The following is a 24,718-nucleotide window of genomic DNA, read 5'->3' as shown; positions in this document are numbered from 1 at the left end:
TGGTAGATTTGGATATTGATACGCCTACCTCCTGGAGAGTGTTGTTCACTTGGTTGGCTGTTGTGAAGGGGTTTCTCTTCACCATGGAAATTATTCTGCGATCATCCACTACTGTTGTCTTCTGTGAGTGTCCAGGTCTTTTTGCATTGATGAGTTCACCAGTGCTTGCTTTCTTTCTCAGGATGTACCAAACTGTAGATTTTGCCACTCTTAATATTGTAGCAATTTCTCGGATGGGTTTTTTCTGCTTTGGCAGCTTAAGGATGGCTTGTTTCACCTGCATGGAGAGCTCTTTTGACCGCATGTTTTCTTCACAGCAAAATCTTCCAAATGCAAGCACCACACCTCAAATAAACTCCAGGCCTTTTATCTGCTTAATTGAGAATGACATAACGAAGGAATTGCCCACACCTGCCCATGAAATAGCCTTTGAGTCAATTGTCCAATTACTTTTGGTCCCTTTAAAAACAGGGTGGCACATGTTAAGGAGCTGAAACTCCTAAACCCTTCATCCAATTTTAATGTGGATACCCTCAAATGAAAGCTGAAAGTGTGGACTTTATGTCCATGTCCATTATATAACTATACCTTGAATATGTTTCAGTAAACAGGTAAAAAAAAAAAACAATTTGTGTCAGTGTCCAAATATATATAAGGACCTAACTGTATATTATGTAGTTATGAAAAATCCTGGCTACTTGTAGGCTATTTTTATATCTAACACTGGCCAAAGGCAGAATGATGGCACGGTGGCTAGCACTGTTGCACCACAGCAAGCAGGTTCTGGGTTTGAACCTGCTAGTTGACTGGATCCTTTCTTTGTGGAGTTTCCGTGCTTTCTTCTTGCCTGCATGGGTTTCCTCCAGGGGCTCTGGTTTCCTCCCACAGTCCAAAGACATGTGGATTTGGTCAACTGGCTAGTCTAAATTGCCCATATGTATGAATAAGAGTATGAATGGCTCTCTATTTCTGTGTTAGCCCTGCGGTAGACTAGTGACCTTCCCAGGGTGTACCCCGTCTCTCACCCAATGTCATTTGGGATTGGCTCCAGCTCGCCCATGACCTGCAATGGATCAATGGTATAGAGAATGAATGAACATTGGCCAATAATTTATTTTAGTACTGGATATTTACTTCAGGGCGGCACGGTGGTGTAGTGGTTAGCGCTGTTGCCCCACAGCAAGAAGGTCCGGGTTCGAGCCCTGTGGCTGGCAAGGGCCTTTCTGTGCGGAGTTTGCATGTTCTCCCCGTGTCTGTGTGGGTTTCCTCCAGGTGCTCCGGTTTCCTCCACAGTCCAAAGACATGTGTGAATGGTTGTCTGTGTCTATGTGTCAGCCCTGTGGCGACTGGTCCAGGGTATACCCCACCTTTCGCCCGTAGTCAGCTGGGATAGGCTCCAGCTTGCCTGCGACCCTGTAGAACAGGATAAAGCGGCTAGAGATAATGAGATGAGATGAGATATTTATTTCACATAATTTTACAGTAATGGAATGGTACATTTAAAACATATAACAACTCCTCGTGCCACGGTGGTGTAGTGGTTAGCGCTGTCGCCTCACAGCAAGAAGGTCCGGGTTCGAGCCCCGTGGCCGACGAGGGCCTTTCTGTGTGGAGTTTGCATGTTCTCCCCGTGTCCGCGTGGGTTTCCTCCGGGTGCTCCGGTTTCCCCCACAGTCCAAAGACATATGTGAGTGTGAATGGTTGTCTGTGTCTATGTGTCAGCCCTGTGACGACCTGGCGACTTGTCCAGGGTGTACCCCGCCTTTCGCCCGTAGTCAGCTGGGATAGGCTCCAGCTTGCCTGCGACCCTGTAGAACAGGATAAAGCGGCTACAGATAATGAGATGAGATAATTTTACAGTAATGGAATGGTACATTTAAAACATATAACAACTCCTCGTGGCACGGTGGTGTAGTGGTTAGCGCTGTCGCCTCACAGCAAGAAGGTCCGGGTTCGAGCCCCGTAGCCGACGAGGTCCTTTCTGTGCGGAGTTTGCATGTTCTCCCCGTGTCCGCGTGGGTTTCCTCCGGGTGCTCCGGTTTCCCCCACAGTCCAAAGACATGCAGGTTAGGTTAACTGGTGACTCTAAATTGACCGTAGGTGTGAATGTGAGTGTGAATGGTTGTCTGTGTCTATGTGTCAGCCCTGTGATGACCTGGTGACTTGTCCAGGGTGTACCCCGCCTTTCGCCCGTAGTCAGCTGGGATAGGCTCCAGCTTGCCTGCGACGCTGTAGAACAGGATAAAGCGGCTACAGATAATGAGATGAGATGAGATGACCATGTATGGTACCAGAAGGGATGACTATTAAAGATGCACGCGCCCCCTGGCTGTCGACTGACTGAAAACCTAATCAAAGCGACCAAGGAATCTGATTGGCTCGCTGACATGTCAATCAAAAACCGCAAACGTACAGTAGGTGAATGATTCGGAGGAAAGAATTGCAGCTTATCCGGAAGTGCTAGCCTACTGAACAAACTCAACGAAAATAACTCGTTTGTTTATCTATCTGTCTATCTAGAGAGAGAGAGAGAACGGAATGGGGAGGGGAAGCATTTCCTGATTATAAGCCCTCTCCTCAGCCTGCAGGTGTTTATTCAACACTTTCACTTGTGAAGCACAAAACGGGTGTGGAGTAGCTACTCAGGTTGTCTGTGTTGTAATGCGAAAACCACTAGTCCATTAACACACACACACACACCTGCCTCCACCCACCCACCCACCCGAACAGCAAGGCACCACAAGAAAGGACCCGGACTCCATCAAATGAGGAGAAGACGAGGATTACAGTGGATTTCACACAAGGTACAATTTAACCAGGAAGTAATTTCTTTAGATACGGGTTGAAAGATGCAGCGCGCGAGCTTCGCCTCCATTTTCTGATCTGCATGGCACCCAGACAGACCTGCTTCCGGTTTTAATCAGCATCCATTATGCTCGGTTTGGTATAATAATGATCACCGCTCCACAATTTTGCAGCCTAAATACCAGAACTCACTGTTTAGCCGAATTATCGAAGCAACAAGGTGTTTGTTTGTTTTTATCATGAATCATTGGACACAGAAGGACTTTGAGGTGTTGCAGGGGAGCCTCCAGGTTCCAGTGTCTGGAAGAGGAAAATGTTCTCCAGGTCGAAATTAGAATCATGTATAAGACATGACACACCATTATAATAAGCTTAATGGATAGGAAAAGAAGTCCCCTGAAATAGGGAACATGTTTGTGCAGGAAAACATTCCCTTCATTCTTTCATCAAATCCATCCATCCGTATCCGTATCCAGGGCGAGAGGCAGGGTACACCCTGGACAAGTCGCTAGGTTATCGCAGGGCTGACACGTTCAACCATTCACACCTACGGTCAATTTAGAGCCACCAGTTAGCCTAACCTGCATGTCTTCGGACTGTGCGGGAAACCTACGCGGACAACATGCAAACTCCACACAGAAAGGCCCTCGTCGGATGCTGGGCTCGAACCCAGGACCTTCTTGCTGTGAGGCGACAGTGCTAAGCACTACACCACCGTGCCGCCCCTTTAATCAAATCCATCCATCCATCCATTATCTGTAGCCGGTTATCCTGTCCTACAGGGTCGCAGGCAAACTGGAACCTACAGTTAGGTCCATATATATTTGGACACTGACACAATTTTTTTTTTTTACCTGTTTACTGAAACATATTCAAGGTATAGTTATATAATGGACATGGACATAAAGTCCAGACTTTCAGCTTTCATTTGAGGGTATCTCATCTCATTATCTCTAGCCGCTTTATCCTTCTACAGGGTCGCAGGCAAGCTGGAGCCTATCCCAGCTGACTACGGGCGAAAGGCGGGGTACACCCTGGACAAGTCGCCAGGTCATCACAGGGCTGACACATAGACACAGACAACCATTCACACTCACATTCACACCTACGGTCAATTTAGAGTCACCAGTTAACCTAACCTGCATGTCTTTGGACTGTGGGGGAAACCTATGCGGACAACATGCAAACTCCACACAGAAAGGCCCTCGTCGGATGCTGGGCTCGAACCCAGGACCTTCTTGCTGTGAGGCGACAGTGCTAAGCACTACACCACTGTGCCGCCCCTTTAATCAAATCCATCCATCCATCCATCCATTATCTGTAGCTGGTTATCCTGTCCTACAGGGTCGCAGGCAAACTGGAACCTACAGTTAGGTCCATATATATTTGGACACTGACACAAATTTTGGTTTTTTTTTACCTGTTTACTGAAACATATTCAAGGTATAGTTATATAATGGACATGGACATAAAGTCCAGACTTTCAGCTTTCATTTGAGGGTATCCACATTAAAATTGGATGAAGGGTTTAGAAGTTTCAGCTTCTTAACATGTGCCACCCTGTTTTTAAAGGGACCAAAAGTATTTGGACAATTGACTCAAAGGCTATTTCATGGGTAGGTGTGGGTAATTCCTTCGTTATGTCATTCTCAATTAAGCAGATAAAAGGCCTGGAGTTGATTTGAGGTGTGGTGCTTGCATTTGGAAGATTTTGCTGTGAAGAAAACATGCGGTCAAAGGAGCTCTCCATGCAGGTGAAACAAGCCATCCTTAAGCTGCGAAAACAGAAAAAAAAACATCCGAGAAATTGCTACAATATTAGGAGTGGCAAAATCTACAGTTTGGTACATCCTGAGAAAGAAAGAAAGAAAGCACTGGTGAACTCATCAATGCAAAAAGACCTGTATGCCCACAGAAGATAACAGTGGTGGATGATCGCAGAATAATTTCCATGGTGAAGAGAAACCCCTTCACAACAGCCAACCAAGTGAACAACACTCTCCAGGAAGTAGGCGTATCAATATCCAAATCTACCATAAAGAGAAGATTGCATGAAAGTAAATACAGAGGGTTCACTGCACGGTGCGAGCCACTCATAAGCCTCAAGAATAAAAAGGCTAGATTGGACTTTGCTAAAAAACATCTAAAAAAGCCAGCACAATTCTGGAAGAACATTCTTTGGACAGATGAAACCAAGATCAACCTCTACCAGAATGATGGAAAGAAAAAAGTATGGTGAAGGCGTGGTACAGCTTATGATCCAAAGCATACCACATCATCTGTAAAACACGGCAGAGGCAGTGTGATGGCTTGGGCATGCATGGCTGCCAGTGGCACTGGGTCACTAGTGTTTATTGATGATGTGACACAGGACAGAAGCAGCCGGATGAATTCTGAGGTATTCAGAGACATACTGTGTGCTCAAATCCAGCCAAATGCAGCCAAACTGATTGGTCGGCGTTTCATAATACAGACGGACAATGACCCAAAACATAAAGCCAAAGCAACCCAGGAGTTTATTAAAGCAAAGAAGTGGAATATTCTTGAATGGCCAAGTCAGTCACCTGATCTCAACCCAATTGAGCATGCATTTCACTTGTTAAAGACTAAACTTCAGACAGAAAGGCCCACAAACAAACAGCAACTGAAAACCGCTGCAGTAAAGGCCTGGCAGAGCATTAAAAAGGAGGAAACACAGCGTCTGGTGCATCGGCGTCGCCAGGGGTATTTTACTGGGGCACGTGCCCCAGTATAGATCTGTAGTGCCCCAGTAAAAAAAATCCAGTGACGAAACGCTCTGAATTTTAAACTTGGGAATAGCTGCAATTTAATTAATTCATAACGTGGGGTAGGCTAACCGATGCGCGAAGAAGACCATCTACAATGCTTTTACATTGGTAGTTTTGGCTGGCCTCGCGCACACTAAGCAATGTGAAAAAAGTGTGCGCGTGACATGAGTAACATCTTGGTTGCTATGGGGACCGCAGACTCCAGCAGCCCTCAGATGCAATGAAATTCAGAGCAGGGGAAACCATCTCTCCGTGTTTTTCAACTGTTTACAGGTTAGTAGACAGTAATTCCACTGTCATTTTTGTAACACACACACACACACACACACAGTGGTGCTTTTAGAGGCTTTTGGATTGTGTTTAGAGATGTTCAATGCTGAAAATGCGTGTGCTTACAAAGATATGTTTGGTGATTTAAAAGGTATCAAGTGTGAATACTGTTGGCCATTAAGTACTCTTGGTTGAGTTTAAAAACTCGGCGGTGTTGTATTGTATGTTAATATGTTCTTTTACAATATTACCAACAGTATAAGTATTACATTGCTATTATCACAAATGTTGCAAATATTCATACTGTTATTATTAAATGATTGACCTGGATTCAGTGTCCTCGTAATCATTTTGAGTTTTACAGCTCTAGTGACTAGTTTTAAGCAGGCCGTTTCTAAATATAAATATCAATATATAAATATATATTACATAAAATATAATATATATTACATAAAATGTAATATATATTATATAAAAAATATAAATATAAATATAAATATAGTGCAAAATTTTTAGCTCGCGCGCTTCGCGCGCTCGCATACATTTCCTGTGCCCCTTTTGTGCCCCAGTATGGTCTTGGGTCTAGTGACGCCCCTGGTCTGGTGATGTCCATGAGTTCAAGACTTCAGGCAGTCATTGCCAACAAAGGGTTTTCAACCAAATATTAGAAATGAACATTTTATTTACAATTATTTAATTTGTCCAATTACTTTTGAGCCCCTGAAATGAAGGGATTGTGTTTAAAAAATGCTTTAGTTCCTCACATTTTTATGCAGTCATTTTGTTCAACCCACTGAATTAAAGCTGAAAGTCTGAACTTCAACTGCATCTGAATTGTTTTGCTCAAAATTCATTGTGGTAATGTACGGAACCAAAATTAGAAAAATGTTGTCTCTGTCCAAATATTTATGGACCTAACTGTAGCCCAGCTGACTATGGGCGAGAGGTGGGGTACACCCTGGACAAGTCGCCAGATCATCGCAGGGCTGACACATATGCCCCTTTTCCACCAAAGCAGTTCCAGGGCTGGTTCGGGGCCAGTGCTTAGTTTGGAACCGGGTTTTCTGTTTCCACTGACAAAGAACTGGCTCTGGGGCCAGAAAAACCGGTTCCAGGCTAGCACCAACTCTTTGCTGGGCCAGAGGAAAGAACTGCTTACGTCAGCGGGGGGTGGAGGAGTTAAGACCGACAACAATAGCAAGACCGCGAAAGGTCACCATTTTTAAGCGACAAAAAGCAGCAGATGTACAAACGCAAAGTCATCTGTTATTGTTGTTGTTGCTGCTGCTTCTTCTCCGTGTTGTTGTTGCTTCGATATTCGCGCCAAGGTTTATGCAAACGCAGCAACGTAACTGATGTATACAGCGACGTAATGACATGGCTCCCCTTAGCACCCCAAGCTATGGAAAAGCAAACTGGTTCTCAGCTGGCTCGCAAGTTGAACGAGTTGTGAACCAGCACCAGCCCCGAACCAGCCCTGGAACTGATTTGGTGGAAAAGGGGTAGTAGAGACAAACAACCATTCACACTCGCGGTCAGTTTAGAGCCACCAATTAGCCTAACTTGCATGTCTTTGGACTGTGCGGGAAACCCACGCAGACAACATGCAAACTCCACACAGAAAGTCGGATGCTGTGCTCGAACCCAGGACCTTCTTGCCATGAGGCGACAGTGCTAAGCACTACACCACCGTGCCGCCCCTTTAATCAAATCCATCCATCCATCTATTATCTGTAGCCGCTTATCCTGTCCTACAGGGTTGCAGGCAAGCTGGAGCCTATCCCAGCTGACTACGGGCGAAAGGCGGGGTACACCCTGGACAAGTCGCCAGATCATCGCAGGGCTGACACACAGACACAGACAACCATTCACACTCACATTCACACCTACGGTCAATTTAGAGCCACCAATCAGCCTAACCTGCATGTCTTTTGATGGAAACCGGAGCACCTGGAAGAAACCCACACGGACACGGGGAGAACATGCAAACTCCACACAGAAAGGCCCTCGCCGGCCACGGGGCTCGAACCCAGGACCTTCTTGCTGTGAGGTGACAGTGCTAAGCACTACACCACCTTGCCGCCCCTTTAATCAAATCCATCCATTATCTGTAGCTACTTGTCCTGTCCTACAGGGTCGCAGGCAAGCTGGAGCCTATCCCAGCTGACTACGGGCGAAAGGCGGGGTACACCCTGGACAAGTTGCCAGATCATCACAGGGCTGACACATAGACACAGACAACCATTCACATTCACACCTACGGTCAATTTAGAGCCACCAATTAGCCTAACCTGCATGTCTTTGGACTGTGGGGGAAACCGGAGCACCCGGAGGAAACCCACGCAGACACGGGGAGAGCATGCAAACTCCACACAGAAAGGCCCTCGCCGGCCACTGGGCTCGAACCCAGGACCTTCTTCCTGTGAGGTGACAGTGCTAACCACTACACCATCATGCCGCCCCTTTAATCAAATCATTTAGGCCAAAACGTTTGGCAGTCTGTCAGTCTCCCATTTTCTATTTAGTTGGTAAAAGTCATTATTTAAGAGAATATTTATGTAGTTTTGAAGATGCATTATTCATTCAGCTTCATTGACCACTACATCCTGGTCAGGGTCATCGTGGAGCTGGAACCTATCCTGGGAACACTGGGGTGTCAGGTGGGAATACATCCTGGATGGGATGCCTGTCCATCAGTCCGTCACAAGGCACCATGCACATACGTTCAAGCATGCAGTTCACACCTTGGGACAAATTAGAGCTGGAACATGTCACCTACTGACATGTTTTTGGAAGGTGGGAGGAAACCAGCAAACCCAGAGGAAATCCCTCATGGATTTCTCTCATACCCATGCTTTTTGTCATGGACAGTTTAGTGTAGCCGGTTAACCTAACTGCATGTCTTTGGACTGTGGGGGAAATCCATGCAGATAAAGGGAGAACATGCAAGCTCCACACAGAAAGGGCGCCGCCGGCCACTAGGTTCGAACCCAGAACCTTCTTGTTGTGAGGCGATAGTGCTAACCACTGTGCCACCTTGAAAGAGTGATTGTTATGTAATTAAACATTTTACACTGGCAACATTCCAAAGGAAATCCATACAGTGTGACTATTAGCAGTTCATGTTTTGGTACATTTACTATGTACTGTTTATGTTGATCTAAATTGCAAATGTGAGTGGTTAGAGATGCACACTCCCATCTTATTTCTTATAAACAGCACTGTGTCAGTCCTGCGCACTGTGGCGCGTGCACCAAAAAGCACGCGCGCCGTGAACAGGCGCACCTGTTCTCATTTAGTGAACTAAGTGTTGGGCTGTTTAAGGACTGTGCTGATACTAAGGCGATGCGAAGTACTATGCTACACAGCAAAATCCGCATACCCAAATTAACACTGTCAAATTTAATTTCAACACTTTTAAAATGTCTATATGGGTCCACCCCATGAGTGTTAGGGTGTTTTCACACCTGGTCCCCTTTAAAGGAACCAGACTCAGTCCTCTTTAAGTGGACCAAAAAGTGGACCAACAGAAAAAGAACTCAGTTCTTTTTGTGTTCACACTGTGAATTTATTACAAAGAGGACTGGGTTCTCTTTCTGGTCCAGTTAAACTTTGATGGGGCCTCAGTCCTCTTTCTGTTCACACCAGGTCCTCTAGAGCCCTCAGACCCCCAGTGCACGGAATTCTGGGTAATTTTCTCTTGAATCAAATTGTCTGCTGCCATGCTTGCCCTGCTGTATTCTTTGATCAAAATAGTGCGGATTAAGGAAAATAAATTTATTCCAGCGGCTGTGGTAAGTTCCAAAAGGAAGTTGAGTTTCCCTGCTACAGTCACGTGACCAACTACGTCAAACGAAGAAGGTTAAACTACAGTGAAAAAGGCGAAGTGAACCCGGTGCGCTTTTTGTTCACAATGCGCAGATTAGGCGAACCGTACTGAGACCACCTCCTGAGGTGGTCTCAGGCCCACTTTACACGGGGACGGTCTGAAACAAAAACGCAAAAGTCCGTTTTCGTTCTCACTTTTTTCCACGTCTACACGACCGTTTTCAAGGAGGAAATCTGTGTCTATATGGTGACGCATAAATGTGTGGAATTCAATTGGATGTGCATGCCGGGCGGCTAGGTGGTGCTGTGAAAGACCTCCGCTATGTCTGCACGCATGCGCAACGTCTTCCGTCTTGTCTGATCTGCACATCTGCGCCGCGAAAACTATTGGCCCTTTTCCACTACCCTTTTTCAGCTCACTTCAGCTCGCTTCAGCTCACTTCAGCCCGACACGGCTCGCGTTTCGACTACCAAAAACCAGCACGACTCAGCTCGTTTCAGCCCTGCTTAGCCCCTAAAACTCGCACCGTTTTGGAGTAGGGCTGAAGCGAGCCAAGCCGTGCCGAGTGAGGCTGGGGGCGTGAGCAGACACTCCCCTGTGCACTGATTGGTGAGGAGGAGTGTCCTCACATGCCCACACACACCCCGCGAGCGCGCTGGGATCTGTAAACACCGCAAACCCGGAAGGAGAATAATTACGAATTACGAGAATTTCTGAAGCCTTATGCGCCTCGCCTCATCTATACGCTCTTGCCAGTATCTGTCTGCGTTGTCGGTGACAACAAGCCACAGCACCAAGACCAGCAACACTAACGACTCCATGTCCTCCATGTTTATTGTTTACTCTCCGGGTTGTGAGACTACCGCTTAAAAGCTCACTGATGTCACTGTTTGCGCTGCTTAATGACATCACCTGACGTCCACCCACTTTCGCTAACTCCACCCAATGTGTCCACCCACTTCCAGCCAGCACGGTTCAGCGCGGTTGTAGTCGAAATGCAACTCCAACAGCCCCGCTCAGCTCGACTCAGCACGGCACGGCTCAGCCCGACTCAGCCGCGTTTGTAGTGGAAAAGCGGCATTTGACTACTCTGGCTATGGTAAGTAAGAAAGTAAGTAAAAAAGTAAGAGCATACTATACCCGCCTCTGTTCATTAACAGTATATGTACAGATTCGGTATAGATGTTCGAAGGACTCCTGGACGTTTATTAAAGCTGCCAGAGCAGCTTGAAGGTCCGTTGGATCGATGTAATCAGACATGCTCTTACTTTTTTACTTACTTTCTTGCTTCCCGGGCTGGCATGTACAGTATATGACACATGTATGACGTAAACGCGTACCCGACGTGAGCAGATCCGAGCAGAGTTTCGCGTATTGGGTAGTTTAGACGGATATGCAACGGGGGCTGTTTTTAACTTATCCACTCTGGAAGGCGTTTTCAATTTTTTCCGTTTTTCAGCCTCGGAAACGCCGTCCCCGTGTAGACGAAAGGCACTTCCGATAAAATATTTAGTCGTTTTTACCCAACAGCGTCCTTGTGTAAACGGGCCCTCAGTTTGGTTCGCTTTAAAGGGGTCTGGGTACGGTTGGAGTGTTCACATATGCGCAAAAAATGCTGAGTCATCGATCTGAGTTCGGTTAGATGGCTGAAAGGGACCAAGTGTGAAAACACCCTTAATTTAACTCTTTTTGCAGTGTTGGTACCTTAACACTAATTTGGTGTCATTTTTCACTCTTTTTGGAGTTAAAAGTTAACACTTATTAACAACATCCAGTGTTAGTTTTTCTCAACACTGATATGTAGTGTTAGACATTAACTCTCTCAGAGGATCATTTATTGACTATAAAAGTGTTAGCCCCATAACACTTAAAAGGTGTAAATACAGCTCTTCCTGGAAATGATTTTCAAATTAAAGTTTGCTGAAATAAAGGTGGACGTATTTTGCGTTTTGCAATTCAACATTTATTTTAAACGTTTGCACCCCAAAAAACTGAAGTCACATTAAAAAATGTAACAATATGGAACAATATATGTCCTTTCACTCTCATTAGAATATTGCTTCTGAAATGGTCTAAAGTAAGTCAACTGGTCCACAAAAATCGAAGCATGTTCATTACTTTGTTCCTGTATACAGTATGCATGAAAGTGTTCATCAAAATAAAGTGTATCAACAGTAGAGGCTATTATTAAAGCACGCTGTTCATGTAATATTATGTTACAGATTTTGTTGAATACAGGTAGGTCATTGGATGTTCCAGTGCATACAAACAAATCAATCTGATACTCGGTGCCATAATTTCTGACCCATCTTGCAGTTGAAACATTTGAAAATGGATCTACCGTATTTTCTGGACTATAAGCCGCTACTTTTTTCCTAGGTTTTGAACCATGCGGCTTATACAAAGGTGCGGCTATTCTGTGGATTTTTCTTCCACCGCTAGGGGCGCTCTAACCGGAAGTAGAATCAAAAATAAGATAGACGAAAAATCAATGCAAAGAAGAATTAGCAGATCTTTAGCAGATAGAACACGCACGACAAATTACTAACTGGTAATTATTTTCAAATCCAGCGAAGATGATTAAAGTGACTTGTGGTTTCAAACACAGGAGAAATGAAGGTAAATAAATACCGGTTATTTTCTCTTGGTTCTGTTCCGTTTTAATCAGCAAAGTTGCTGCCGTGTTAAAAGGCACTGTTCGGAAAGAATCTGTTCAGGTACATACATGTACATTTACAGTACAAAATCGTTCTGTACATGCAGTAAATATCTAATTTTTCAACATAGATATCTGCGGCTTATAGCCCGGTGCGGCTTGTATATCTTTTTTTTTTTAAATTTTTTTTAAAAAATAGAGCGGATGCGGCTTATATACAGGTGCGCTGTATAGTCCAGAAAATACGGTAAATGTAATGTTTGACAGAGTAATTGGCTTCAGCCAATCGATGTGTGTCTATGCAGTGGGCGGGGTGACACGAACACTTCAAGTGTAAAACCCAGGATCGGAGTTGAGAGTTAGAAGTTCAGAGTTAGTATTTATACAATTACACTGACAGGTTTGATTTAGTGACGCTTTGTTTTTACACCCGATTTTGACACCAACTACTTATCAACTGAAGTCAAATATAATGGATTTAACTCTGTCAGAGTAAAATAAACTCTGCTTTTGCTCAAATTTCACTAACACCCAAAATTTAACACTTCTGAATTTGCTGTGTACGTTCAGTGCGCGTTACCGAGCCTTGCTTCCCGTGTTTGTGGTTTTCCTGGTTTCTCAACTCCTGTTCCATTTTCTAGTTCTCACTCTCGTTTTGCCTCCGACATCCTGTTTGTGCCTCAATTGACCCTTTACCTGTTTTCTTGTTTATGACCTTGCCTGCTAATTTGGACTGTTTGCTTTGTGTGTTTCATGCACTTTTTGTATAGATCACACTTTGTTCATATAAACACTTCTGCGCGTACCTGACACACTGTTTATAACAGTTGACTGCAGTCAGCTGACCTTATAAAATAATAATAATAATAAAAGCTAATGCCATTTCATTATGACTAGAATTAAATTTAATTGGCAGCATTTAATTGTATAGTCCAGGGCTTTTCAAAGTGTGGGGTGCGCCTCCCCTAGGGGGCGCCAGAGTTCTTCGGGGGGGCACAACGTGAGGAAAAATAAACCAGAATAAGTTACTATTGTGGACATTTAGCGAACTTCAGCTAGCCTTTGCCAGAGACAAAATGGATCAATTTTTAGTACCTAAAGCTACAGTGAGTGAGGAGACCATGGATTAAAGTTTTCCGTCGCTACGACGGATTTCCGTCAACTGGGAGCGCTAAAGGTCAATAATGAGAGTGATGCAGATCCGAGGAAGAAAAAAATGGAGTGGGGGGTAGGCCCATATGTCTGACACCGATGTGATTTAGAACTTCACCAAGCTGCTGTGATTGCCTGTTGTTGAACCCTTTCTTGTGCTATGTTTGAGTATATGTAAAGGAATAAGTTGTTGCGCTATATAGGCATAAATAAATAAAGCCTCCGCTACTGTCTAGTCCCGGGGAGGCTCGGCGTAGGCAGCGAGCCGCGGTGCTCGGCTTGAGTTTCGTTTCTATCGGCGGCTCCAGACCGACTTTGCACGCTCGTAACTCGGCCAGGGGAGGTCCCAGCCTCCCCAAACTTGGCAGCCAGCGATTCACCCCGAGGTGAGCCGCGGCGCTCCGCACAAAAGGTCAGAAAACAGTGGAAGCGAATACTCCGAAGCTCAAAATTCAGGAAAGTGGCTCCGGTGTCGCAAGTGCGCAAGAACAGTTATTTGAAAGTTAACCTGCTGAATTTGCGCGTGCACGTGCGATTTCATGAAGAACCGGGACAATTGGCATTCGGTGAAAGATTCACACCTCTGACTCATTATATTCGCGCGCGCCCTCTCGCCCACTGCTGCTTCGTTTTCCCGATTTACACGCGTCTGAAGATGGAGTTTTCAGAAATCTCCACTCTGCCCAGAGTTTGCAAAAGTAGCTGTTTTCAGTGACTGAAACCTCCGTATACAGTACCAGTCAAAAGTTTGGAAACACCTTCAAATTCGATGTTTTTATTTTTACATTTTTTTCCTACATTGTACATTAATACTGAAGTCATCCAGACTATGCAGCAACACGTAAGGAATCATTTAATAAACTTTAAAATGTTAATCAAACCAAAATGTTTTAGATTCTTAAAGTAGGCACCTTTTGCTTTGATTACAGCTTTGCACACTCTTGACATTCTCTCAATCAGCTTCATGAGGTAATCACTCGAAATGGCTTTCCAACAGTCTCGAAGGAGTTCCCAGAGGTGCTGAGCACTCGTTGGCTGCTTTGCCTTCACTCTGCGGTCCAACTCATCCCAAACCTTTTCAGACTGACTGACCTTCATTTCTTAAAGTAATGATGGACTGTCGTTTTTCTTTACTTAGTTGCACTGCAAAAAATGGCCTTTCAAAAATAAGAAATAAAAGATTAAAACAAAGCATATTTGCTTGAATCAGGTGAAAAAAATCTGCCAATGGAACTAGTCAAATTTGACTTGGTAAGATTTCTTAAAGTAAGATGAAAAATCTAACCTGTTTTTAGATGAAATAATTCCAAAATAAGATTGGGGAACTTATCATGCGAGATCTGATTAACTCAAAATAATCAAAATAGTTCTTATAACAAGATCGTACTTCTTACATTTAGCCATTCAAGTCTTTTTTTTATTTATTTCATTTTAAGGGTATTTCACTTAAATTCATGACAAAGTCTTAGCAGTAAAAACTGAATTTAAGATAAATATACTAATATTAGGATTGTTAAATTCTACAACTAAGCATTGCTAGCTTAAAAGATTCTCCTTTTGTGACCTGTAATTAGTAAAATACTCTAGATATGAGACCAGAGACTATCTTGAATCAAGTTGACGACACGTGTAGCATTGCAACAAGTTTATTTTTTTTTCCCATTTCAACATTAAAACATCTCTTAAGATTCCACTTCCCCAGGACCTCAGGCACCAAAAAAAAAAAGTCTACGCATTTTGACTTACAGTGCTTACACAACGCCAAAGCAACAGTGCATTTTGGGGGCACTGACTATTCATGTGTACGAGGGGTTTACAAGATCAGGCACAAAAAAAAAAAAACACTGAACTTAACTCCCAGCATTCCAAAAAGCCCTACGCCCTCCACTCACTCATAGCCTTTTTGAAGGCACTTGTCTGGTCTAGAGTCTGTACAGCATCTAGAAGGAGCTCACTCTGAATGACTGAGAAAACAGTCGCAGTAAACTTAGGATCTGTAAGGTGGAGTTGAATTGTAATGAAAGATTCAAACATTTCAGTAAAGTTCATTTATTCCCAAAACAAGCATGCTTTGTTTTTTTTTTTTCTTGAAACAAGATGAACTGCATTTGACAAATGTCCAAAATGTCCTTACTTGTTTTAAAAAAAACTTTTTATTTTCAAAGGTGCTCCAAATAAGACTTTTTCAAGACATTTTCGCTACGTTCACACTGCAAGGCTTAATGCTCAATTCCGATTTTTTTGTGAAATCCGATTTTTTTGTGAGGTCGTTCACATTAACAAATATATGCGACTTGTATGTGATCCTCAGTATGAACGAAAAGCGACCTAAAAGTGTTCCGCATGCGCACTGCAGGATACGACGACGTCACACGCAGTGAGCATGGCCAGTGTTTACGGAAGTAAAACCGCCCGGTTGCGGTATGACTCATCCAATCTAGCTTGAATAGCTGCATCCCCCCAAATGGAAATCAGCTCCCTAACCTCTGCGTCCTTCCATTGAGAAGATTCAGAACCTTCACAGCCCGAAGCGTCCCTCGCATTGATGTCATGCGCAGGGGCGCAGATACGGTTTTTGAACTGGGGGGGACAAAGCTGCCAGCAAACCAACCCCAACATGCCTGTCAAACTTGTTGTTAGTAACCATAGCAACCAAGCTCGAGCTCGCAACCTGTGCAGTCTGCGCAGCTCAACCAACCGAATATCAGTCTTTGTTTTATTTTATGTGAGTTGTTGCAACTATATGTATACACTGCTGTGCACCTCAATAAACCGAATGGTAATTAGTCTTTTGATTTTTCCGTGAGGTTTGCCTTATGCAAAGAAAGACAGCATAGACGTTTTTTCCTCCCTATAAGTAGGGGGGACCGAACGAGGTGAATTTAAATATGACTCGTCCCACCCTCTATCTGCGCCCGTGATTATGCGCCATGTTGTTGTAACTTTTTTGAGAGACCCGCCGCCTACTTCAGCGCAGAATAGTGACGTTTGTGGCTTGTTGATGACGTGTAAGTCGGATGAATGCGACCTGGCGGTTCAGACTGAAGTCGCATATGAAAAGAGCGGATAGGAATCGGAATTAGCACCACATATCCAAACGGCCTGGGTCGGATTTGAAAAAATCGGATCTGTGTCGTTCATATTGTCAATAAAAGATCGGATACAGGTCACATATGGGCGAAAAGATCGGATTTGAGTCACTTCAGCCTGCAGTGTGAACGTAGCCATCGTCTATACAAGATTTTCAAGATGGACTGTCTAAAAATTAGCCTTTCTAGCTAAATGAGGTTTTGCTTGTTGGGCAATTATGTCTTATAATAAGGGTGGCTAGATGTTTTGACTTGAAAATAGACAAATAAACTTCCTAAGATTTTTATTTTTTGCAGTGTGAGTAGTTCTTGGCATAATATGGATTAGAACAGTACTCAAATAGGGCCATTCACTGTATACCAACTCTACCTCTTCACAACACAACTGATGGTCTCAAACACATTAAGAGGTCAAGAAATTCAAGAAATTAACTCTTGACAAGGCACAGCTCTAAACTGAAAGCCATTCCAGGTGACTACCTCGTAAAGCTGACTGAGAAAATGCCAAGATGTGCAAAGCTGTCATCTAAGCAAAAGGTGCCTACTTTGAAGAATCTAAAATATAAAACATATTCTGGTTTGATTAACACTTTTTTTGTTTACCAAATAATTCCATAGATATTTCTTCATAAAGTCGATGACTTTAGTATTAATCTACAATTCAGAAAATTTTTAAAATAATGAAAAACCACTGAATTAGAGGCGTTTCCAAACTTTTGACTGGTACTGTAGGTGTGAATGAGAGGTGCAACCGAATAAATAAATATGCGTTTTTTTTATCCGGCTATATGTAGGCTATCACTGCGCAAAGCCTCTAATGTTGAAATGGTAGTAATATTTGTTAAAATAATAGTAGGCTAATTTCCACATTAATTGGTAAAATGGCCCAAGGGATGTGATGGGGATGGCCGTTTTTTAAGGGGGATGATTTGAGATTTTTATTTCAGAAGGGGGATGCCTCCCCCCGCATCCCCCCTCAACTCGAGTACTGCGTATAAGGCCATATTTCACCTGACATAGGCCCTTCGATTTCCATCGCTAGAACGCGTCAAATTACTTTCGGTTTTGCCAGCATGGACGCGCTTCTTTTAAATGAAGGCACAGATATGTCAGACATCGACAAAATGGTAAAGAATAAGTGGAGATGGGCTTGGCTAAATGAAATGGGCGATAATGGCAAGCTCCTGCTGCTGTGCCAAGGAAAAAGAAACAAAAGCAGGCATCCGGTGTTGCCAAACTAGATGCCTTTGGCTTCACTGCGAAGAAGCAGAAAAAGTGAACTTTCACTTCACTTTTCTTGTTTCCTGGCTTTATTTCAACAGATTTTCCTATTTTTCTTTCTGTTCCACTCTTTTGAAAGCATGGTTCAAGTTCGACTGCACTTGCACTTTTCTCTGAACCACTGTTGTGCATTACTAAAGTATTGTTGAAATAAATTTGCACTTTGCGCTGAAAACTTGATGTTTCATCATGAATAGCCAGTAATGACAATGGCAAAGTCTTGCCTTAGCTTTAGTCATTGTTAAAATTATGTAAATGTACTATAAGTAGGGGCCGAGGGGATAATGGACAACACGGCATTTAAAATTTGATGCATTGCTGACGTGGTAGGGACCAACGACATGGAGCTTTTTTTTTTCAGTCAGATGATTTTTTTTTTTTGCTTTAATCCATGGGAGACAGAGTCTGGGCTAAGCAAAAAAAGAAGGAAGTATGACCACGATTATTTAAAGTTTGGATTTTCATGGACTGGATCTGAAGATGCTCCACTGCCACAGTGTGTTGTCTGCCAAGAGGTGCTAGCTAACGATGCTATGAGATGTTTAAAATGTGTAAAAAAAAAAAAAAAGAAGTTTAAAAAAAAGCACAGATGTTTAAAATGTGTAAAACAAGATGTTTAAAAAAAGCACAGATGTTTAAAATGTGTAAAAAAAGATGTTTAAAAAACACAGATGTTTAAAATGTATAAAAAAGAGGTTTTAAAAAAACAGATGTTTAAAATGTGTAAAAAAAGATGTTTTAAAAAACACAGATGTTTAAAATGTGTAAAAAAGGTTTTAAAAAAGCACAGATGTTTAAAATGTGTAAAAAAAAGAGGTTTAAAAAAAACACGTTTAAAATGTGTAAAAAAATGTTTTTAAAAAAGCACAGATGTTTAAAATGTGTAAAAAAAAAAGGTTTTAAAAAAGCACAGATGTTTAAAATGTGTAAAAAAGAGGTTTTCAAAAAGCACAGATGTTTAAAATGTGTAAAAAAAAGATGTTTTAATAAAGCTCATATGGTTTAAATGTGTAAAAAAAGATGTTTTCAAAAAGCACAGATGTTTAAAATGTGTCAAAGAAAAAAATAAAAATGTGTACAACAACCATTTTTTTAAAAATACGAATGGAACGTTAAGTATAGCAACAACAAAAATTGTAAGGGGGGGCGCTGTTGTTTATTTGCTCTCTGAGGGGGGGCTGACTCTCCCACACTTTGAAAACCCCTGGTATGGAGCACTTGCCTGTGATGTCACAGCTGATCCAGATTGTGACAGACGCCATCTTGTCGGTCAAACGCCATATTTCCGCCTTCTACTTCTGCTTCTACTTCTACCTTTTCTTCTGGAAAACCCTATTATATACAATTCTACTACAACGGCTGCGGCTACAAGCTCTCCCTACCTGTGCACGTTTTTTATGTATTTTGTGTGTATTTTTGCATGTTGTTCGTCTGTACCGGACTTCAATATCCACTACAACCGTATGGACTTACTGGACATTGGTTTCCAGCAGAAAATGACGGTTTGTAGCGATTTGCATCGCATGCACAACATTCCGGACGAGAAAAAAAAAAAAATTCCGGACGAGATAGCGAGACCAGCGGGGTCTCCGTAGATTGTTATTGGAAGCAAAGCGAAGGAGGCGGCACCGGGAGAGGAAGCAAAAGCGAGGCTGCAGAGCTGGCCTGTTGACTAAGCTCAGAAAACAGCCACTCAAATCTCCACTGCTAAGCCTCTACCTCTCCAACGCCAGGTAAACAACACGGACGATTTGGAATTACAGCTGGAATTACCTTATTCTATTCTATAATCGGCTGGTCAGTGCTATACTCAATACTTAAGTGACTTACCCATCCAGTGAGGATCATTTTCTTGTTTACAAAGATGCCACATCTGAGTCGCTGACAAATCCTGAATTTCTGTAAAGATAACTGTCCAGAGATTTATAAGCACGCAGTGCTTCACCACTGAACAGCGAGGGAAAGTTAATGAGGTAATTATACACGTCTGGGTATTCCACCTCTGGCAGTTCCATATCCACTGACACGGTCGTGAAAACTCCGTCCGGTAAGCCATAAGGGTCACTAATCTGTAGATCATTTATTTTAGACATATATCTAGTTATTTGTTCATTAGAAAAATGAGCCGTGTAGTCCGTCGGTTGAAATTGATCCATTCTGTACACGAGTGCAGCAATGTTCAGCTGTGCTGTTGACCGACAAGATGGCGGCTGTGTACTTTCCGGTCACGTGACTGCAAGATCTCTATAGTCCAATGGTAAAATGTTGTATTCTGAGGGGTTGGAGCTATCCACCGTTCAGGTGCTGAATTTGTTTTTACAGGCTCTATCGTTTGTGTCGTGGTCATGAGAATGGCACACTTTATCAAAACTTTGCATTCAGTTATTAATAAGAAAGTCACAAATACAACAACAGCAATGCAACAACAGCTTCATAACAAGTGCAAAGTACAGAGGTGGCAAATCTCTTAGACATGTTCATCCTCCCAGTTTCTTCTGTCTTTTCACCCTGAGCCTTATCTGAAAGAAGAAAGGCCTTGATCTTGGACCGTGAGGCTGGTCAGGTATTTTCATGAACATATGCATTGTGAATGTTAGAATTTATTTCAGGGGCGGCACGGTGGTGTAGTGGTTAGCGCTGTCGCCTCACAACAAGAAGGTCCGGGTTCGAGCCCCGTGGCCGGCGAGGGCCTTTCTGTGTGGAGTTTGCATGCTCTCCCCGTGTCCGTGTGGGTTTCCTCTGGGTGCTCCGGTTTCCCCCACAGTCCAAAGACATGCAGGTTAGGTTAAAGGAACAGTCCACCGTACTTCCATAATGAAATATGCTCTTATCTGAATTGAGACGAGCTGCTCCGTACCTCTCCGAGCTTTGCGCGACCTCCCAGTCAGTCAGACGCGCTGTCACTCCTGTTAGCAATGTAGCTAGGCTCAGCATGGCCAATGGTATTTTTTGGGGCTGTAGTTAGATGCGACCAAACTCTTCCGCGTTTTTCCTGTTTACATAGGTTTATATGACCAGTGACATGAAACAAGTTCAGTTACACAAATTGAAACGTAGCGATTTTCTATGCTATGGAAAGTCCGCACTATAATGACAGGCGTACTAACACCTTCTGCGCGCTTCGGCAGCGCATTGATACGGAGCTCAGATATCAATGTGCTGCCGAAGCGCGCAGAAGGTGTTAGTACGCCTGTCATTATAGTGCGGACTTTCCAGAGCATAGAAAATCGCTACGTTTCAATTTGTGTAACTGAACTTGTTTCATATCACTGGTCATATAAACCTATGTAAACAGGAAAAACGCGGAAGAGTTTGGTCGCATCTAACTACAGCCCCAAAAAATACCATTGGCCATGCTGAGCCTAGCTACATTGCTAACAGGAGTGACAGCGCGTCTGACTGCGTCTGACTGACTGGGAGGTCGCGCAAAGCTCGGAGAGGTACGGAGCAGCTCGTCTCAATTCAGATAAGAGCATATTTCATTGTGGAAGTACAGTGGACTGTTCCTTTAACTGGTGACTCTAAATTGACCGTAGGTGTGAATGTGAGTGTGAATGGTTGTCTGTGTCTATGTGTCAGCCCTGTGATGACCTGGCGACTCGTCCAGGGTGTACCCCGCCTTTCGCCCGTAGTCAGCTGGGATAGGCTCCAGCGACCCTGTAGAACAGGATAAAGCAGCTAGAGATGATGAGATGAGAATTTATTTCACTAGAATTTTGTATATGTTTTCTTTCAGGTCAAGCTTGATTAAGAGCCATGAGAAAGTGTAGCCCTTGGACGTTTCTTCCTGTGATGTTTTCATTCTTCACGGCAGCAGGCTTATGGGTTGTGTGAGTATTTACACCAGTTTGCTCTCTCTGTCTGTAGCTTTATTGGCCTAATGGTGTATCTGGTTTTAAAGTTACATACAATGCACTGCCGTTTGATGTATGTATACCGTGAAGTTGATTCTGTACCACGTGTTACACTTTCATGTGTGTTACACTGTAATGTTTCAGTACTTTTGCTGACTGCTAATCTGTGTTAATGGAACTGAAGAGAACTGACTTAAGATTTGAGAGAATGATGGAAGTAAATCTTTCTTATACATTGAAAACAGCTATTTTATAGCAGTGGAGGATGATAAAATCACACCACTAAGCTCTGAATATAAGTAAGTTTAATGTTTTTCTTTTGTATCTTGTATCAAAATTTCTTAATGTCACTTTCCAGTGTTGTCCATGTGCTTCAAATAGATTTGTTTTTCCTCAGGAAATCCGTTTCAAAGCGTCCTCCGTATATAAGGTATAAATGAATGATATCCTCTCAAGACTAGGTTTTGGATCCCCTTCCAATAGGAAGCCTGCCTTAATACTTTTTTTTAAAAAATATATTCCTGTTTTCTAGCATTGCTGGTGATGCTCCACCTGCCAGCTGCGTTTTTAGCCAAGTCACGAACATGGCAGCTTTTGTGGGTAAGTGCAACGATCTGTGTAGTATTCAGATGTTGCTTTGTTTATTATAATTTAAGGTGAATTAACAATATCATCTTATTTAAAAAAAAAAAAAAACTACGTGGATACTTGTATTAAGAATATGTTGAATAGTTTAGTGTGTCCTGATGTAAAGGGTTATTTCATCTGCTAGTTAGATAACCAGCTAACCATTGTTATCTGGCAATGTTATTTTATTAAAGAAAATGTAGTAGAAATATCATGTACTTATAGTGGTGCTTGAAAGTTTGTGAACCCTTCAGAATTTTCTATATTTCTGCATAAATATGACCTTAAAACATCATCAGATTTTCACACAAGTCCTAAAAGTAGATAAAGAGAACCCAGTTAAACAAATGAGACAAAAATATTACACTTGGTCATTTATTTATTGAGGAAAATGATCCAAAATTACATATCTGTGAGTGACAAAAGTATGTGAACCTTTGCCTTCAGTATCTGGTGTGACCCCCTTGTGCAGCAATAACTGCAACTAAACGTTTCCGCTAAGGGCCAATTTATGCTGACAACCCAGTCCTCGCAGATGGCATCGCAGATGGCGTCTGCGAAGCCCCCCCCCCTTTGCAGACGCTCTGCACTCACCTCTCAAAAATTGTGACCACCGCAGACAGCCTCGCAGACAGCGTCGCAGACAAGAGGGCTCTGATTGGTCCACTCTACATCCGCTGTACACGCACTTCTGCTTCCCTACTTTCCCAGTTTGGTTTGTTTTCACGACCGCCATTTTTAAAAACACGAGCGAAGATGGAGCAGCACGAAGAGCGGTTGATCGAGGAAGTGAGGAGGTACGTACATCTATACGACTCCAGTTCTAGTCATTATAAGTAACCGGAGGATAAACACTCCACTAACCACACCCACCAACTACTCCTAGCGATTTCGCGACTTCGCGCCCCCTTGCGTTGTGGCGGTGAATAACATCGCGCACGCCTATTACTCCCCGCTCAACGATAAATTACAACTGTCTGCGAAAAGCTATCTGCGAAAGCCTTGTCGCAAGAGCATGCAGAGGCCCTAACTGTTGATCAGTCCTGCACACCGGCTTGGAGGAATTTTAGCCCGTTCCTCCGTACAGAACAGCTTCAACTCTGGGATGTTGGTGGGTTTCCTCACATGAACTGCTCGCTTCAGGTCCTTCCACAACATTTCGATTGGATTAAGGTCAGGACTTTGACTTGGCCATTCCAAAACATTAACTTTATTCTTTAACCATTCTTTGGTAGAACGACTTGTGTGCTTAGGGTTGTTGTCTTGCTGCATAGAATAGAATAGGTCTTTGTCACTGTCACAAATACAACGAAATTTAAAGTGCTCTCCAGTCAGTGCCTCATTCATTGAATCTCTAAAATATAATTTAAGTTAAAAAGAATACATAGAAAACAGTGGCATGCACAGATAGACACGAGGTGGTGCTCAAGCACCTGCCCCTCTGCCCTCTGTCCAAAAAAGTGCCCTTTTGAATTATTTTATTATTATTTTTTTTTTACAGTTTACTGAGGCCAATGTCGACATGATCTTTTAGAAAAGCCGCGGCATTAAAAGCATGTGTGAAAATAATGTCCCGATGTGTGCCCCCTCCGCACACACACCGGACCTCTGTCTCTCTTGCTCTGTCACGTGAACAAGCGTGCAGTGCATTCAATGTGAGGTTGCAGCAGCATAGCGTCCTGGAAGCCACGGCCTTGTCGTAGCGCAGACAACACATCGGGCAGTCAGTCAGCTCTTCCCCTGCCCCACCAGCCAGGTAACACATGAATCGAGTGAAAATGTATTGTTTGCCCTCTAAGCCCAAGCTGTAATTATTTTGTCGTGAAGTAGCCCGTCGCATACAGAAACAACTGCACATAAGTATTATATTTTTTGCTAGACCATTTTCAGATTTAGGAAAACAAAAATGTCTTTTTCTATTTTGTTCAACTAGAGATTCCTGGCAAAGTCAAAAAGCCTTGATGTAATAAATTAACATTAAGTGGTTGTTTTACACCTTTAAAAACTAAAACGGGTCAGTGGCGACCCAAACACAAGAGGAGAGTTAAATCTCAGACTTTTATAATAAGGTGTTCCACATGTGCAAAAAAGTGCCCTTTTTTCCCCCCAGAGCACTTGCCCCCCAAAAATGTCTGTGCAAGCCACTGATAGAAAACATAGAACAGTATTAGCAGCATACATGAACACACAGTCAAACACACCCAGTCATTGCAAAAACAAAAGACAGTACAGACACACAGTTCAAATCAAATCAAGTTTATTTGTATAGCGCTTTTAACAATAAACATTGTCGCAAAGCAGCTTTACAGAATTTGAACGACTTAAAACATGAGCTAATTTTATCCCTAATCTATCCCCAATGAGCA

The 24,718-nt window shown here is 43.1% G+C and overlaps 1 protein-coding gene across 3 annotated transcripts in view; it reads left to right on the top strand.

The window, feature by feature from the left end:
* Positions 1-2,422: 2,422 nt before the first annotated feature.
* tmem150c (transmembrane protein 150C) overlaps positions 2,423-24,718 on the top strand; it is a 37,949-nt gene continuing 15,653 nt past the window's right edge. Inside the window, exons 1-5 of one of the 3 annotated variants that reach the window (XM_060909079.1) lie at positions 2,423-2,804; positions 21,608-21,701; positions 21,971-22,024; positions 22,123-22,155; positions 22,258-22,325. In XM_060909079.1, the coding sequence (XP_060765062.1) occupies positions 21,628-21,701; positions 21,971-22,024; positions 22,123-22,155; positions 22,258-22,325 (229 nt within the window). In that variant the 5' untranslated portion in view covers positions 2,423-2,804; positions 21,608-21,627. Of the gene's footprint in view, positions 2,805-5,776; positions 5,868-21,607; positions 21,702-21,970; positions 22,025-22,122; positions 22,156-22,257; positions 22,326-24,718 lie in introns of those variants that run through there. The other 2 variants (XM_060909078.1, XM_060909081.1) reach the window with 2 other exon arrangements.

Source organism: Neoarius graeffei, chromosome 25 (genome assembly GCF_027579695.1).
Source record: "Neoarius graeffei isolate fNeoGra1 chromosome 25, fNeoGra1.pri, whole genome shotgun sequence".
Lineage (NCBI taxonomy): Eukaryota > Metazoa > Chordata > Actinopteri > Siluriformes > Ariidae > Neoarius > Neoarius graeffei.
Note: the sequence above shows the minus strand (reverse complement) of the source record. Positions and strands in the feature narration are given on the sequence as shown.